Source organism: Malania oleifera, chromosome 7 (assembly GCF_029873635.1).
Source record: "Malania oleifera isolate guangnan ecotype guangnan chromosome 7, ASM2987363v1, whole genome shotgun sequence".
NCBI classification, from domain to species: Eukaryota; Viridiplantae; Streptophyta; class Magnoliopsida; order Santalales; family Ximeniaceae; genus Malania; species Malania oleifera.
The window spans coordinates 100,583,312-100,602,345 of record NC_080423.1 but is presented as its reverse complement, the minus strand read 5'-3'; the positions used below and the strand labels follow the sequence as shown (position 1 = coordinate 100,602,345).

The window sequence follows — 19,034 nt, the reverse complement described above, 5'->3', positions numbered from 1 at the left end:
AACTCAATGATAGGTCTCTCCTTCTATTTATAATATATGTCAAGCACAATAGGAGTGACCATAATACCCTTACTAACTCAGTTATTACTAACAAATCTCTAACACATAATAATAATGCTGAATGACTAAATAACCATTAACAAACCCATCAACAAGGGTAACTTTAGGTAGATTTTGAGGTAGATTTTTAGGATACTGGAGGTCAGAAAAGAAGTTGGTTGCACCGATTATATGGTCAGTGGCAGCAGAATCAATAATTCAAGGACTAGTGGGAAAGATACTAGATGACATGCAGACTATAGGATTACCTTTCTTGGCAAAAGATGTAAAGTGATAAAATGCTTGTTAGGGGTGGCAAAAAGGGTCAAGATCCAATGAGTGACTCGTTACTCGCCCATTTTAAATGGGTTTGGGTTTAAGAAGTGACCCGTTTATAAATGGGTCAACTCGAGCCCAATCTAATTAATAGGGTTAGTCAGGTTCAGGTTAGGTACTCATTGGGTCATCTATTTAGCTTTTAATGAAAAAATATTAAATTTTCTCTATATGTATAGATTATGGTATTTGATGCATATATGATGTCCCGTGTATTTTTTAAACAAATAGAGATGAGATACAAATTATATAATTACATTTTTTGAGATATTTAGGAGGAAAAAATGATAAATAGGTTGTGAGCGCTATTTTTAAATTTTCAAATCACTTAAAAAAAAAAACTAAAGATAAAAATAAATTAAATAATAAATAAGTGTTCATAGGTGTTAAGATATTAATAAGAAAATAATAAATGAGTGATTTTTTTAAAAAAAAAAAATTTAACTCATGTTTTGTGAAATTTTTTAAAAAATTAAAATAAATATATTATAAATTTCTTAACGGGTACCCGTTTATGATCCGTTTATTAATTGGCCGGGTTTGGATTTGTGATTTACTCACCCATTTGTAGGTCAACCCTAACCCAACCTATTTAAGACCCAACTCGTTTAAGTCCCATCCATTTATGACCCAACCCATACCCAATCCCTTCACCCGTTTTGCCATCCCTAATGCTTGTTGAGACAATTGATTCTGTAAAAACTTGAATACTCCTCTGTTATAGTTAGAGTATGCGGTTCACTCGAACAAGTGATTAATGACATAATCATATTTTTGGGATTTGCAAACTCCATCCCAACACACAAACTCAGACCAATGATAACAAGATTAATTGCTTGAACAATTGAAACAACCATGAACAAGCCACAAATAAATCAGTACAAGGCTGCCGCAGCACCAAGAAACTCAAATGCACCCCCAAGAAACCAGCACACAGCACTGGAACAATTGGAGAGGTGAACCACCAAAACAACCATGGACAAATCCCCAACAAACTTATGTAACACTGCCACAGCCTCACAAGAACAGCTTATGAACACTACCACTGCTCCAAGAGAGTCACGAATGACTTTTACTAACACTGAACAACAAGTAACGAATTACCATGAGTGTGTGGGCAAAACAAAGATTGGATCTTTGAGCAAAACACATGCCCAGCAGCTTGATGTTTTGGTATACGGAAGGAATTAGAACATTGAATAAAAAGCACAGCAAATCCCACTGTTTTAGACGCAAGAAACTCAATAACCATTGATAAATGGCTTCATGAAGTATCAAACAACCATTCTTTGGGTGCCGCACATGAGGCCTTTGGACAAAAAACATCACGAAAAACTCAACATATTAATAGAGGGATTTGATCACTGCTGGATGATTTCAGGTCAAAAACATGCCTGAAAGTAGCTTCATACACCAGCATGTGAGGTCAGCCCTGGAGCCTTCGACCGGCGCGTGAGGGCCCATGGGACACTTCTTGGAGATGGGATTTCAGTGGGGGGGGGGGGGGAGATCAGCAGTGTCTGTGGGTGACTATGGTGTTGTTTTTGCAAAATCTATAGTAGATTTTGTGTCCCTGAACTGGCTGTGTTGCCCAGTACATTTCTAGCAGCTGGTGTGACTCCCGGCAGCTGCTGGCTGTTTTCTAGGGCTATAGTGTTGCTGGAAATTCTTATGTGATGGTAGACATGCATCGGATTTTGGGTTTTAGGCTTCGGTTTTGATGGTGGTGGTAACAATTAGGGTTTAGGTTTCAGAATCATGCTCTGGTACCATGTTGAATAATTGGATAAAATGGAAGACCTAACTTCAATGATAGGTCTCTCCCTCTATTTATAATATATGTCAAGACAATAACAATGACCATAATACCCTTACTAACTCACACTATTTCTATCAAAACTCTAACTCATAATAATAATGCTGAATGACTAAATAACCATTAAAAGCTAGAATATCATTCCCCTACCACGGATCTTTCCAAAATTGAATCTGAGAACCCTTCCCCGTCACAAATTTAATGTGAGGCGTAAACAAGGGATTGAGTTGAGAAATAGATCTCCAAGGGCTCTACGATGAACATCTCAAACTAATATTGGTAGCCCAGCCATTCTCACCCACTCCATACTGGTCTCTAATCACACTATGCCAAAGGGAGTGATCTTCTAAGGGAAAACACGATAACCACTTAACTAAAAGGGCGATGTTTTTAGACATCAAATTTCCAAGACCCAGCCCTCCCTCCAATTTAGATCTACAAACCTCATCCTATCTTACTAAATGATCCCTAAATCCCCCAACTTTGGAACACAAGAAATCCCTCGTGATTTTCTTGATCTTCTTTGCAATCCCCGCTGGCATTCTAAAAGCAGACAAATAATATATCGGAATACTAAATGGGATACCAGATAAGCAGGCTTGGATGAGGCCCCTAAGGAATAAAGAGCACCCTTCCAACTGTCAAGCCTCTTTCTCTCCACTACTAGATTCCAAAAATCCACACATCTAGGAGTGCCCCTCAACAGGAACCCTAGATAAGTCAGAGGCCACTCTAATATACCATCAGACAATATTCCTTTTTAGTATCCTTTTTAATGTTAATTGATTTTTTGATTCTTCAATTATAAATTCATTTTTTTTCTGGATCAGAAGTGATTTCTTATTGCATGCTAATACTATTAATCAACATGGTGCAGGTTCTCTAATATTGGATGGAGTAGATGTGACTGGGTATCCTATATTTAATGATGCAAAGGTTTTCCATCTCTACTTGCATCATGACTTATATATAGTTATTTGCTGCCACTGAAATATTGAATCTGTGAAGGCAGGTGCAAAAGGCTATTGCATTTGCTAAGAGTGCTCACCATGGCCAGCTAAGGAAAACAGGAGATCCTTATTCAACACATTGTTTGCATACGGGAAGAATCTTAGCAATGTTAGTTCCATCAAGTGGAAAACGAGTATGCTGTCCTCTTCCAATCATGTTTTAGATTTGTGGCATCTAGCATGATTTATTTGAATTTGGCCAAAAACTCTTGATTTCTTTTTTGTGTTTGGAAAATGTGCTGTACCACTGAGACATTTAATGTCTTGTTTTTGTGTTCACTATGTATGAGTTGATCCAAAACACAATTTGTGGATACATTATCATTCAGGGGGCATGATATTCCTTCTAGTTTCCTATTTGCTGCCAAGTAGTACATGGGATTTGATGGTCTAAATATGGTGTAAATGGTGCAAATAATTTGGAAGTAATATCCATATTAATTTGTACCTCTTTTGCATGCAAATAATTTAGAAGTAATATTCATATTAGATCTGTCAAAAGAAATGGTCCATGATAGCATAAATTGGCGGAAAAGGATTCATATAGCCGAACCCACCTAGTGGGACTTAAGGCTTGGTTTTGTTGTTGTTGTTGTTGTTGTTGTTTATCCGTATTAGATCTCTTTTACTCCAACATTTTGGTTTTCCAGAATGCCATAAGCACAATCTGCTAGCCAGTCAGATATTTTCTTAGCTTCCCTTAGCTTATTAACATCGTGCATTCCAACTAGTTCACTGGTGTTTCTCATTCCGAATTTGTGCTTCTACCTGCAAGATAAGTATGCGCCTAAGTGTTAATAGATATAGAGAGTTAGTTATGTCATGTCGGTTGCATGTTTTAGCAGTTAACTATTGACTATTATTATTCTAGATTATCGGTATTTATTTCCTACAGTATTGACACTAAAAGGCCTGATAAAATTTGTAGTGACATTATTCTTCTGTGCTTAGGACTGCGGCTATAAAAAATGTACACCCAGTAAACAAGGCTTCCACATTATCAGGGGTTTGAGTAGAGCAAGATTTTACCTCCATGCTTGGAGAGGCTCTGACAGTCTGACTTTTAGGTTTGGAACTCTGAGTCAAGGCTTTTCTTTCATAATGATGGTAAATAAAGAATTTCTAAAATGCATATATCTAACACTCCCTCTCTCTTGGAGAGACTCTGACCTTTAGGCCTGGAATTTTGGATCTAACACTTACCATTGAGTCAAGGCTTGTCTTATATAATGATGGTAAATAAAGAATTTCAAAATGCATAATCCCTCTCTCTCTCTCTCTCTCTCACACACACACACACACACACACACACACACACAAAATGTGTGCACATGCATGGAAGTATATATCAAGATGTTTAACCTGTATCCTTGGTTTGTTCAGCATTAAATTTGTTGGGAAACCCTTAATGACTTTTCTTTGCCAGGATACCATCTCTATGTATCGTAATTCAGTGATAATAAGATTATTGATGAATGTAGTGTGAAAAATTTAAAAGAAAAAAAAGGTACAGATTTTTTTATTTTATTTTTTATTTTGGGTTTGATGGCATGGGATTTTTTTTTATAATAAAAAAATTATGTGCATCAAAAAGAACTCCATAATTCACCTAAATTGATTGTTATGACTATGTGAATAATGTAGGATCTTTTAAGTTCCATACAAAGAGATTAGATTTTAAGTTTCTATGACATAGATTTAGGGTGATTTGGAATAGGAAGAGTATTATTTTGAGGCCTGATTTAGGGTTTATTGGGAGCAGGTTAAACCGTTATACATGATGTTAATTATAGCCTTGGGCCCTTGGCAATTACATCAAGAGATTCCTTAGCAATTGCTCAAAAAAAAAACTGAAGAAGGTAGTTGCAGCATCCACAAGAAAGTTTTAAAGTCAAAAAATTTTATTTGCTTAATTGTTAACTTCAAAGAAAGAGAACTACAACTTTTTTGGCAGACTCCTTGTCCCCGCACATTGTACTTTCTATTCTTTCTATCTAATATAGCTTCTTTTATTAAAAAAAAAAAAGAAAAAAGAAAAAAAAGAAAAAAAGAGAAATTCAACTTTTAAGTCAAAATCTATAAAACTAAGTCCTAACCATTTTAAATTGATTAAATCATAGCTATGGATAAGAGCCGCTAGAGGTTCACAATAACATTGAAGTAACCTGGCTCTTTAAAAAAAATAAAAATAAAATCAATAACAATGATCAACTAATTACTAGTGATAGTAAAATTCAAAATAAAGTAATTAGAGGGATACTTCTCTTATTTGGATTCTCCTGCCTGTTAAGAGTCGTTCAATACATATCTTGTCTGGTCACCAAGACACATGTAACCTAACTTTCCTTTCCATTTCAAATTATTGGTAAGAAAAATGAGCTGACTTTTTTGTGGTTGATTTCCGAAAATTTTCTTTGGCATTTCTTCTTGATATTTCTTGATTTCTGCACTTTGTAGCAATGAGGTAGAGTAGCCTCACGCAACATGGAGTGGAAGTTTAATCCCGCAAGCCATATTCATCTTCTATTAAATTTAAGAGATTTTTGATATCTTTTAATTTTAGTTATTACTTTTAGAAAGTATATTTCTTTTAATTTTGGAAAGTAGATTTTAGTGCTCTATATATTTTTGTGTGTGTATAATCATGTTGAAGCTTGTTTTTGAATTTGAAGAAATTGAGTATTTGAGTTTTAGGGTTATTACTTGTGAGTTCTTTGGTCATCAATTTGTATTAGAGCCAGGAACCATCATTCAATGCCACCGTACACCACACTCCCACACACCCAACCCCAAGCACCTATGACCCAATAAAAGGAATCAAATTGAAGCCAACATTCGTTGCTTTTACATTGGTTGAAGCTTTCACATCAGCCAGGCTAGCAACTTTTTGCTGTAATCTACCAACAGGCTTTTGTTGGAATCTGGCCGTTGCTTTTGACTAACCCGTTGCTTGCCAGCCCCCATATGCTTTTGCCACTATAAACATGCATCAGAAATCCTTTACTGCCAGAGCTCATAGTCCTCATGAGTGCCTTCTCTTGCTGGTTAGCCTCGTTCAGCCTCCTTGTTGACTGCCATCCCCCACTATCGCGGAGGTTTGTCTCTTCTTTAAAGAGGGCTCAGTAGCTCATGGTGTTCACAACTGAACAAGTGAAGAGAGGTTCCGTTTCTATTAAACTATTCACCTCATAGCTGAACAAGGTTAATTGAATCAGAGTGGTATGGTGAACAAACTAACCAACTTAGGGCAGAATCAAACCAGCTGAACAGAAGCAAGGAAAAAAAAGAGAAGTTTATCAGGGATCAATTTGAACTTGTGCAATGCAAAGTTGCCGACGTTAAGGATTGGAGGGATCATACATGTCATGATGGAGAGTAAAGGTCAAGACCGACATGATCTGGCACTCAAGGGCTTGAGAAAACAAGTTGAACATTATACCTTAGTAAAAGAAATGGGGGTGCAGATGCAGATGCCACTTTTGGCTTCCCTTCTATGACCGTTGAGCTCACGCTAGAGTAGTAGAGTTACATCAAGGAATGTGTAACACGTTAGAACTTAATAAAGGAAGTTATGATCTACAAATTCTTGCCCATTAATCACGCTAGGGAGGTATATTCTACATTATATTCTCTTACCCAGCATGGAAGGATGTTGGCATGGATCCTAATAGCAAATTAGTACCAAATGTGGGTGATTTGTTGGTTGACCCTGAATATATAGAGACTTGTTTGAAAGTGTTGAACTATCTCACAATCACTCGACCAGATTTTTCTTTCGTAACAGTGTTGTAAGAAGTTTCTTGGTTCTCCATAACAAGTCATTGGGATGTAGTCATTCATACCCTTGAGATACCTCAAAGGTGCACTAGGGACTCTATTTTCTAAGGATGAGGATCACACTTATGTTTAGGATATACTGATGTAGATTGAATTGGGTCACCCAAAGATCCATGATTGGGTATTGCGTTTTTGTTGGTGGTAAATTGGTATCTTGAGGAGTAAGAAACAAATTGCAGTGGTAAAGTGCTGAGTTAGAGTATTGGGCCATGACCCACACTAATGTGAGCTCGTCCAGCTATAGAACATGTTGGAAGAACTTGGTTTTCCACATTCTCAACCAATGGAGTTTATGTGCAGTAATCAAACTGCTATTTGTATTGCCTTTAACCCAATCTTCCATCAACAAAGGAAACACATTGAAGTTGATTGTGACTTTGTTCAGGAGAAACTTTGTTGAAGCTCATTACGAGCTCTAATGTGAAGTATGAGTTTCAACTTGCTGTTTTATTCACTAAAGCCCCTAGGGGACACCTGTGTTAAATCCATTTGTAACAAGCTAGGAGCATGTCATATCTATGCTCTAGGGGGAGTGTTACTCGTTAGATTAGTTATGTAGCATTGTTGCTGTGTTAGCATGAGTAAGGGTATTAATTATGGTCATTGGTTTGTACTTGGCATATATTGTAAATAGAAGGGGAAGCCTAACATTGAGATTGGATCATCCAATTTACACGATACTCTGAACACATTTAATTATGGTTTGTATTATTTTTAAAGGTAGGTATATTTTTGTCCATAAAATTATTTGCATTATTCATACTTTAATATATGGTATAAATTTGCACTCAATTAGTCAAATCAAAACTGAAATGCATTATTCATCGCCTGTGTATGCACGTGCACTTAAAGCATAGTAAATGCAATTGTAACACTTATTGCACAATGGTTGAACTATATATCGGGGTTTTGGGGAGGGGCATGATATACACAGCCTTACCTCCACATTTGGAGCTTGTTTCCATGACTTGAACTCGTGTCTTAGGTTTGACCTTTGAGAGCAACATTTGATCTTACAGTGGTTTAATACCAATAGTAATAAAAAGAGACAAGTATGCCATTGGAGTCTCACTATGTTTGTTCCTGTGTTTGGCAGATGCGTTTGTAATTACACATGCATTGACATGCATAAATGCATATTGAACAACTGTAAATGTACAAGTGGATTCTACTTTTTCTAGATTGTGCAGCCCTAGTGGCAAATGGTATTGTGTATGTTGCTAAATGTTTGCCAGAGTTTTGAGACATGTTTCATATCCTTTTTTTTTTTTGACATTGTTCAGTTGAAGGAGAGTCTAGGCACAACGGTAAAGTTGTTGTCGTGTGACCTGGAGGTCACGGTTTTGTGGCATGGAAACAGCCTCTTGCAAAAATGCAAGGTATGGCTGCATACTATAGATCCATCATGGTCCGCTCCTTCCCCCATACTTCACATACACAGGAGCTTTGTGCACTGGGCTGCCTTTTGTTCAGTTGCTTGGGTATTATGGGTTAGATTATTTGGTTTGTTTGGAGAGAGTTGGTTGGTCTTGAATAAGGGAACAAATTTTCAATTACTTTTAGAGGACTTGGAAGTAGTAAGGGTGTGAGTAGACTGTGGAGATATGTGGCTTTTTCTGTTTTGCGGGAATTTGGTTGTAGAGGCATGCACAAATTTTTCACGGAAAGTGTTTATCCTTGCTCTTGGATTGGGTATGGTTTTTTGCTTCGCATTGGGCTTTTGCAATTTGTTTTTTTGAATTTGTGCCTGACTCGAAGGATATTTTGACGTAATTTATGCTTGTTTTTCCTTTCTATATGTAATTTTATGTTTTGTTGGGGATTTCTTATCCTCTGATTTGTTTATTCTTTTATCTCTCAATGAAACTTCTCTATTTCTAAAAAGATAATGGTTGTGGCATGTTTCTTGTCTTTGGGATGTCATAGAATTAGTAATAAAATAGCACTAAGCGATTTATTTCATAAGTCAGCCATTGGAACCTCTTTGTTATTGTTGCCCCATTTGGTAAAACTGAGTTACATGGTATCATCTTCAAACAACAACAACAATAACAAGAAGCCTTAAGTCCACTAGGTGGGGTTGACTACATGAATCCTTCTCCGCCAATTCACCCAATAGAGAGCGTTTTCCTCTATTAGATTATGGGTTATTAAATCCTTCCTCACTACCTCATTCCAAGTTATTTTAGGCCTACCCCTATCGCTTTTCATGCCAGAAACAATAACTAGCTTACTCCTTTGCACAGGTGTTTTACTAGGCTTACGTTTCAAATGCCCAAACCGTCTAAACCGCCCCTCCCTTATCTTGTATTCGATTGGTGCTATGCCTAAATTATTGCGTATATGTTCATTTTTTAGTTTTTCTTTTTGAATATTATGCTACTCATCCACCTTAACATTCGCATTTCAGCAACTTTTATTTTTCATTCATGTGTCTTAGTTGCCTAACATTCTGAACGATAAAGCATAGTCGGCCTTATAGCCGTCTTATAAAACTTTCCTTTTAATTTTAAGGTATTCTAGGATCACACAATACACCTGACACACCCCATTTTCACTGAAATCATAAAATCTTATGCAGGCTATTGATACAGTTGTGGCTGGAATTCTACATGATGTAGTTGATGATACATGTGTAAGTTTGGGATGCATGGAAGAAGTTTTTGGTGATGATGTAGCAAAGTTGGTAGCCGGTGTTTCCAAGTTAAGCTATGTTAATCAGGTATAATAGACTGGTCTTGACAATAGTTTGAACTTGTTGCCTTTGTTTTTAGTGAAACAAACGAGGCGTTAATCTGAATGCTTTGAGAGCTTACAATTCAGATTTATTTATAAATATAACTAGAATATAGATTATAGAATTTGTCTTTTTTTTGTTAAATTGTGAATGTCAAAAATTTAAAGTGATTAAAAATATGGATGAATTTAACATACTGTTTAATGGCAGTTTTGGGAAGGTATCACTATTTTTGTTCTAATTTAAGTCTACTGCAAGTTTTAGCTTATTGTCATTTTTTATGCAGCTGTTACGTAGACATCGCAGAGTAAATGTGAACCAGGTTAGCCTAGGTCATGAAGAGGTATGAAACTCCAATCTCGTGTTTTGGTAATCAGCCATATTATGGATTGTTCATTGTACAATCAGAGTTTTCAATTAAGGCCCCTTTTAGCATTGAATTAAAATATGCATCAGTTGCTTTCTAAAATTTTCTTTATCCTTGACTTTATAAAAATTACTTCAAAGTAACCCTTACTTAAATTTTTTTTTCATTTAAGTATTTTAAATGCAAAAAATTCAGTCGTAGGAATAATTTAATTCAAGTTATTGAATATTATTTGTTAGTTTAATTAAATAAATTAATTCTGTACTGTCATTAACATAAATCTCATAGTTTTGCATAACAACTTGTGTTTAATAGTTATACGCAATTCATTTTTCAAATATTGGAATTATTATTCTTGTTAATATGTTGGAATTATTGGTCCTAGAGGTCAGGAGATAATTGGAGAAGGAGCAAGTAGAAGGGGAGGAGAGCTGGACAATTTGAAATGCTCCATCTATGATGGCAAGGATTTAAAGAATGATATTTTTGACAAATTGTTTTAATTTTTGTTCTGTCCTTTCTGGTTTCGCCTTTGAGGACATCTTGCCCTCTTTAGTTTGTAATTTCTTTCTTTCTTTATTTTTTAAAAAGAGTCTTTAAAAAAAAATTAACAGGCCACTAGCTCGTGTTTTGATTTATTGTATCTAAATACATTATATTTGATATCTTTGTATTCAGTTATTAAGCTACATGAATGCTTTTCATGGCTAACAACACGAAGTTTTTGCAGTGTGTCAATGTCGGAATGCTTTTCATGGCTAACAACACGAAGTTTTTGCAGTGTGTCAATGTCATTTACTGTTCGCATGTGTTTTATTTATAATATTTTAATTTTGCATCAAGCGTTTATCTCCTCTAATGGTTTCCAAATTTCCATTGTTTTTACTATCTACTCTGCCGCAAGTTTTAAATTTGAAAATTCTATTGAATTTCTGTGTTTATGATCTTTCAAAGTTATTTTTAAAATTGAAAGTTAATAACTGTTGAATGAATATAGTTTCATTATTAGAGAGAAGGCATATAAGTAATGATTTATAGTTGTAGTTTCATGTTTCTCACAGTTTTAACTTCTGATTTTTTAGGCTAACAATATACGGGTGATGCTTTTGGGCATGGTTGATGATCCACGTGTTGTACTCATCAAGCTTGCAGATCGTCTTCATAACATGAGGACCATGTATTGACTGTAAACTCATTCTAGTGTTTTCTTGGCCGAATTTCATGTGCATTTTTCTTTACCTAGTTTCTTATAGTGGGGATTGCTGTTTTTTTGTACATGTGCACTCAAACTCAGAGAGTTTGTCACACCTCCCTTTCCCAGTATGGCTGATCAATTGATCATACTGCAGTGTTGCACTGGTAATAATATTGTCATGTGGCTTACACTGCTAGATGATGAACTTTTTTTACAGTTATGCTCTGCCACCAACCAAGGCTCAAGCTGTTGCACAGGAGACATTAGTTATTTGGTGCTCACTGGCTTCCAAATTAGGTTTGTGGGCTTTAAAAGCTGAACTGGAGGATCTATGCTTTGCTGTTCTTCAGGTCTGCTCATATTTAATATATTTTTCCTGTTTATCGTTGAGCACATGCATCTCATATGAGAAGCTAAATGCATGTGGTGAAGTTATGTTAGTAATCTAGGTTGTCGTAACTAAAACAGTAGAACTTGCTAACTTTTGGTGGATAGGATTTTCCAAGTAGAGTTTCAGGGATTCTACCGCTTTTATTTTTCATTTATGTTGTTTTGAGCATCATTATTTATTGGAAACAAAAAAGTCCCATAGTGTCATAGAGCCATTTTGATTTTTTTGAACTTGATATAATTTTTAGTACTATATTAAAATCTTTTCACATTTATAGTTTTTCTTGATGAATTGTCAATCAGTTTGTGAGAATTATGCAGTTAATTACTAATATGAGTAAATGTTTATACGATTTTCTGCTTTGTTGAACATGTTGACTAAGCTTTTCTACTTAATGGTTTTATTTATATAATTTTTCTTTAGCTTGATGTGATTAATTTGAAAATGATTTAGCCATGTCCAATTGTAGCTAGGACAGTCATAAGGCCTTGGAGAGTCAGTTTATTCCCGTTATGGCACCAGTATTAAATACTACTGTTATGTTTACATGAGTTGAATATTCAAAACTATTCTAGAATTTTGGGCTTAAATAATATAAGATGGATAATCAATGAAAAAATCAATGATTGGATACTGATACTTCAGCTTGGTTGTGCATCATAAATTTGCAAACTCCCTCTTCCCTTGATGCTATTAATGCTAATCCTTTATTTTATATTTATATACTTCTTTTTTGAGCATGCATGATTGATAATCAAGTATTGTTCACTGTTAATATTCTATTCTGTTTGCAGCCTCAAATGTTTTGTCAAATGCGAGCTGATCTAGCTTCTAGGTGGAGTCCTAGCAAAAAGGCAGGGAACCCAAGGAGAATATTTGCAAAATCCAGCTTGCTGCCACCCTTGAACAAGGGAAACACAATACATGACAATGAAGGTTCCATGGAAATTGACGAGGACATCATGTGCATGAAGGTAAATAAATTTGAATTTTTTTTTTTTTGTGTTCATAATCTTGCTATATTTCTTGAAAATTTACATAGTATAAAGGTGTTGGTCAAGACTTTTGCTGATGCCGTTGCCAGTGAATGTCTTTCAGATAAGACTAATGCATACTATGAACAGGAATGATAGCATGGCGGCTACAACTCATTGTCTATGAAAATTTTATGTGTATTTTATTTTTAGCATGGTTGTCTTCTTCTTAGTAAGACTCTGAAGTTTCACTTGAAGCACATGTTGCAAAGGACTTAAGAATCTTCATTGTTACTGAAAAGACAACTATGTATTTTTTTTTACATTCTCTATAGTTTAGAAAAAAAGGCTCTAGAGCTGCTGTAATAATATTTATCTGAAGTATCTAAATGTGATACCCTGATTACTACGCTGCTATGTCATAATACCTTAAGCATAATTAGTTTTATTTTTAAGTTTTGTGCTTATAGGTGTTTGTTGTTTTATTTTTTTTTAAATGTTCTCTGGTAAAGTGCATGGTAGCTATTGATCTTTCTGAATCTAGGAAAGGATAGATTTGTCTACCGTGTCTCAAGAATGCTTCATTACATACTCAGGTATCAGTAATAATCAATATAGGGGGAAAATCCACTGGTTTGGCCAGGACTTCCATGTTGGAAGTCTTAGTTCAAACATTGGGATGTGATAGGGGGTGGTAGTAAGGGGTTTGGAATTGGGACGGACTACCCTTCATTAAAGATAAGTTTCATTATTTTATTAGTTAAAATAATAAAAAACTAAACAGGGATGGTTCTCTCTCTCCCTCCACCCGTAAGAAATCTGCTCCAGTGAGAGAGCCTTATTCTAAACAATCTAAGATCACACAGAAAGGATGTAATCCTCGTCAACTAGTCTCCTAGTTGAGAAATGCACTTCCGGGGGCAGGAAGTTTACCTTCATTGCTGTAGTTTAAAGGGAAATTTCGTACGATTTTTTCCAATTTCGGGGGAGAAGTGATATGAAATCTCTTTATGAGGGTTCATCACACTTTTAAAGCTGATTGGAAGGTGATTAACACATATATTTTGGATAATGTGTCCATTTTCATATCAGAATTCGCAAGAAGGTTCATGCTGATTTTATTGTTGAAAGTAGATGTGTTCCAGTGGGTTTTAGGGAAGATGGGTATATCTGATCTTGGATTAGCGCATGCTAACTCTTTTGGAGGCCAAATCTTTAGAAGAGCTGGGGTCCCGGGGAGGCCCTCAGTCTGAAACTCTTGTGAAATGGAAGGGGGCATTTTTTCTGTTTAGAGAAATTTAAAGATCAATGTTGGCCTCAATCCATTTGTATTCCTGAGAGGAAGCATTGGGTTGGAAATCATTCATTCAGTCTTCGAAGGATATAGCTACTGTCGAAATCGGGAATGGGAATAAGATGCTGATGATTGGTGAGTTAGGGTGGAGGTGTGGTGACTTTAGTTCAGAAAATGTTCGGCGAAGCGAGGTTCTGGGAGTTAAAATAAGTGTCTTTTAGAGGCTCTCACCAGGGATCGCGTACACCTATGCTCTTAGAATTCCTCCAATGAAGGATTCGAACATCACCAGGAAAATCTGTCCAGAACAGCAGGGATCCTATAGATTTTAGCACCTTCTTCTTTGCGATTTGGAAGGAGTGGTTTTCAAATTTAAATTTAAATCATAATGGGGTTAAAATAGTTGGGCCCCAGTGCAATGGGCCTGACAGGAGACGGGGCAGTATTTAGATGGGTTGAGAAGAAAGGGCTATGTAAGCTCAATGAATTTGCTGGCTTTCTCTTGGAAAAGTTGAGGGAGTTGGGACAGGTTAAGCCTAATTCGGCAGATTTATTAGGAGAGGCTCACCAGAATCATCCGGATAAGGTAATTAATATGGGTCATGCCAAGTCAACTGTGGGTTAATTTAAGTAGTGAAGGCCATCAATGTAAAGAAGGAGATGTTGTTAACTCTGTAGAAAAGAGAAATGGTGCTGAATTTCATCGTCTGGGAGCTCAGGTATCACTTCTCAACAATCAACTGAAGCAGATTTAACGATAAATCGTTAGTCTATTGTTCCTGTTCAACGAGCACTTTGTTCTTTGTTGTCTGCCATAAGAGGTGGATCACATTCCTTGGATGTGTCCAGTTCAGATGGAAGTTTTTGTTCTGATTCAGATGATGAAATGGAAAGTGTGTGTGAATCTGAAAAGGGCTTGTTAGATCAGATGGCAGAAAATGAAATATCTAGGAAGGAAGACTTGTCTGTAATCCCATCTTCTTATTTTGTGGATGAGTCGAATGTTCAAATTGGCTTGGAAAATGTTCCATGGTTTGAACAGCAAGAAGATGGGGTAGGCAGTCCAAAGTTATCTAAAGAAGCATAGGTTGTTTACCATTTGGGAACATTAAGAACCAGGAAAAATATCTGATTGACAAGGGCGCCACGTCCCTGTTCTTGAGCATAATTACATTGACATCGTAGGAGATTCCATTCCAGCTGAGAGGATGGGGGATGATGTGAAAGAACTTGCATTGGAGGGTCAGTAAACTTCTCTAAAAGGTATTCTTCCATTCCCAGTCATTCTTATTTTACATATGATGTTGTATGCCGTAGGAGTGTTGATGGTTATCTCAGTCATTTAGCATTGTTAGTGTGTTATTGTTATGCTAACAAGTGAGAATTAGTAAGGGTATTATGGTCATTGGGATGTACTTTGACGTATAGTATAATAAAGGGAGAGACCTATCATTGTGATTACGTCTTTGATTTTACCCAATTATTCAACATGGTAACGGAGAATTATTCTGAGACCTAAATCATAACTGTCACAGCCACCATTAAAACCAGAGCCTAAAACCTTAAATCCACGGCATGTCTACCATCATAGAAGAATTTACAGCAACACTATAGCCCTAAAAAAACAGCCAGCAGCTGCCGGAAGCCAGAGCAGTAGCCAGAAAATTCCTGGGCAACATTGCCAGTTCAGGAACACAAAATCCACTATAGATATTGCAAAAACATCATAGTCACCCACAGACACTGCCAATCTGCCCCCCACTGAAATCCCATCTCCCGACAGTCCCCCACATGCCCTTATGCTCCGGTCAAAGGCTGCCAGGGCTTACTCCATGTGCCAGTGCATGAAGATAATTTCAGGCATGTTTCTGGCCTGAATTCATCCAGCATTGCTCGAATTCCTCTATAAATATATTATTGAAGTTTTTTGTGATGTTTTTTGTCCGAAGATCTCACCTTTTTTAGTTGCTTGTGTGCAACATCCGAGGAATGGTTGTCTGATGCTTCTCGGAGCTGTTTGTCAAGGTTCATTGAGTTTATTGGGCCTGAAACAGTGGTATTTGCTGTGTTTTTGATCCGTACATTGTGGTCTTGTGGTTTGCATCAGTTGTCGAAGGTTTTGTATGTTGGGATTGAGTTGGTGAATTTGAAAACATGTTGTCTTCTGTGTATTTTTTATCTGATTCTCTATCAAGTTTGTATGTGTGTTGGGTTGGAGTTCCCAAATCCCAAAAGTGTCTCACTCATCAGTTACTTGTTTGAGTGAACAATGTACTGTAGCTATCTCAAAGGAGTGTTCAAGGTTCCTACGGTATTAGACATCCCAAAAAAGTAACCATACCGTCTGTATGTCATCCGATATCTCTCCCTCTAGTCCCTGGGTTATTGTCTTTGCTGCTACTAACCATATGATAGGTGTCACTAACTTCTTTTCTACTCTCCAGGATTCTCCAAATCTACCTCAAGTTACCCTTGCTAATGGATCCGACTGCTGTTGCTAAGGGAATAGGAACAGTAAATCCTACTGCCAACATCTCTCTTTCTTTGTTTCTCTACATTCCTAAATTCCCCTTTAATCTTATGTCTGATAGTAAAATTACTAAGTCACTAAATTGCTTTGTAACCTTCTTTCCTGATTCTTTTTCTTTATTCGGGATCTGAAGATGAGGAAGAAGATTGGCACAAGATGTGATATTGGTGGACTTTACTACTTTAAGTCACTCTCTTCTCTTGTTGCCTGTAGTGCTGCTGCCATACCACATCAAATCCATTGTCGCATTGGTCATCCATCATTAGACAAGTTAAAATAGCTAGTTCCTACTTTAGTTCCGTTTCTAACCTTGATTGTGAATATTGTCAATTAGGAAATCATCATCATGTTTCCTTTGCATCCTAAGTCAATAAAAGAGTCATTAGCCCTTTTATGTTAGTCCATTCCGATGTTTGGGGTCCTAGTTGTGTTATGTCAAAGTTGGGGTTTCGATACTTTGTTACATTTGTTGTTGACTACTCTAGAATTATTTGGTTGTATTTATTGAAAGATCTTTCTGAGTTGTTTAATATTTTTTTTGTCTTCTATCTCAATTAAGGGCTCCGTTTGATATGCTAGTTCGGATACTTTGTCATGATAATGTGAAAGAGTACTTTAGTAGTCAATTCACTACCTAAATGACTAACTTTGGCATGATCCATCAATCATCTTGTGCCCACACACCACAAAAAAATGGAGTTGTGGTGCGAAAAAATAGACATATACTTGAAGTCACTTGAACCCTATTGTAACAAATGAATGTCCCCAAAAATTTTTGGAGTGATGTTGTGCTCACCGCTTGCTCTCTCATCAACAAAATGCCATCTTCTGTCCTTGGTGGTAAAATCACATGTTCAATTATCTTCCCTAAGGCTCCTTTGCTCTCCCTTCTTCGTCATATATTTGGTTGTGTCCTTTGTCCATCAGTTAAATCTAGGAAGGGATAAATTGGATCTTCGTGCTATCAAATGTATTTTTCTGGGTATTCCTATATTCAAAAAAGATATTGATGTTATAGCCCCACTATACATCGATTCTTTGTCTATACTGATGTCACCTTTTTTGAGTCTATACCATACTCTTCTGATTCCTTGAGTTCTGTTGACCTTGATAAGTCTCTTCCTTTGCCTAGCGTTGCTATTCTTAACTCATTTCTTTCATCCATTTCCAACATCTTCATCTAGTTTGAGTTCTAGTCTTTTGGATTGTCCCAATTTGTAAGTGTACACACGATATTCAAGGGAGGAGGGGGTCCTCTAGCTTCCACTTCTATGCCTCTAGTTCCCTTGTCGGATGATCCCCTTCCATAAGTGGTTGATCCTCTTATTACTGTTCAAAAAGGTAAACACACTTGTACCCAATATCCAATCTCTAATTTTTTTTCTTATGATCTTTTATCACCCTCAATACTAGTGTTTTGTAAGTACCCTGTCCTCTATTTCTCTTTCAAAGTCTATTTTTGAAGCCTTGCCCCATTATAGGTGGAGGAATGCAATGATAGAAGAGATGCATGCTCTACAAGATAATGATACTTATGAATTGGTGCACCTTCCTTATGATAAGTCTGTGGTTGGTTGTTGTTAGGTGTACACTGTGAAGGTCAATCCAAATGGTTTCATGGCTCGATTGAAGGCCCGCCTTGTTGTTAAGGGATATACTCAGGAGCATGACTTGGACTATTCAAACACAATTTCCCTTGTGGCCAAACTTGCCTCATAACGTTTGTTCATCTCCTTATCCACCACTTGTTATTGGCCTCTACACCAATTAGACGTGAAGAATGCTTTAAAGAGGAGGTCTATATGGAACAGCCACCTGAGTTTATTGCTAAAGAGGAGTCAAGCTTAGTGTGTTGGCTTAAGAAGTCACTATATGGTTTAAAATAGTCTCCCAAAGCATGGTTTGGTCGCTTTAGTGTTGTAGTTCTTGATTTTAGGCTTCAAGTCTTCAACTATGTGCAATTGCCAATATTATCGTCACACTCCATCTGGAAGGATTCTTCTTATTGTGTATGTGGTTGATATTGTGATTACCGTTGATGATGATCAAGGTATCCAGAGCCTAAAGCATTTCCTACAGAATAAGTTTCACATAGATGATCTGGGACCATTGATGTACTTCTTGGGTATAGAAGTATTGAGATCTCATATAAAAACTGTCATGTTACAAAGGAAGCATGTTCTTGATCTTTTAAATGAGAATGGATTGTTGGGATTCAGGCTTGTTGATACACCTATGGATTCTAACAGTAAGCTAGTGCCAGATATGGGATTTGTTGCCTAACCTAGGACGATATCGACGACTTGTTGGAAGGCTAAATTATTTCATGGTCACTCAGTCGAATATATTTTTCACAACAAGTGTTATAAGTCAGTTTCTTGATTCTTAGAGAACAAGTCACTGGGATGCAGTAATTCACTTTTTGGGACATCTCAAAGGTGCAGCTGGGGGAGGTCTCTTATATTAGGATCGAGGTCACACTACATTCAGGGATATACTGATGTAGAT

General features: G+C 36.6%; 1 protein-coding gene across 2 annotated transcripts in view; it reads left to right on the top strand.

The window, feature by feature from the left end:
* Positions 1-19,034, top strand: part of LOC131159674 (uncharacterized) — a 97,941-nt gene that overhangs the window by 9,038 nt on the left and 69,869 nt on the right. Inside the window, exons 2-8 of one of the 2 annotated variants that reach the window (XM_058114753.1) lie at positions 3,069-3,127; positions 3,204-3,335; positions 9,620-9,760; positions 10,062-10,118; positions 11,225-11,319; positions 11,555-11,687; positions 12,523-12,702. In XM_058114753.1, the coding sequence (XP_057970736.1) occupies positions 3,069-3,127; positions 3,204-3,335; positions 9,620-9,760; positions 10,062-10,118; positions 11,225-11,319; positions 11,555-11,687; positions 12,523-12,702 (797 nt within the window). Of the gene's footprint in view, positions 1-3,068; positions 3,128-3,199; positions 3,336-9,619; positions 9,761-10,061; positions 10,119-11,224; positions 11,320-11,554; positions 11,688-12,522; positions 12,703-19,034 lie in introns of both variants that reach the window. The other variant, XM_058114754.1, reaches the window with a different exon arrangement.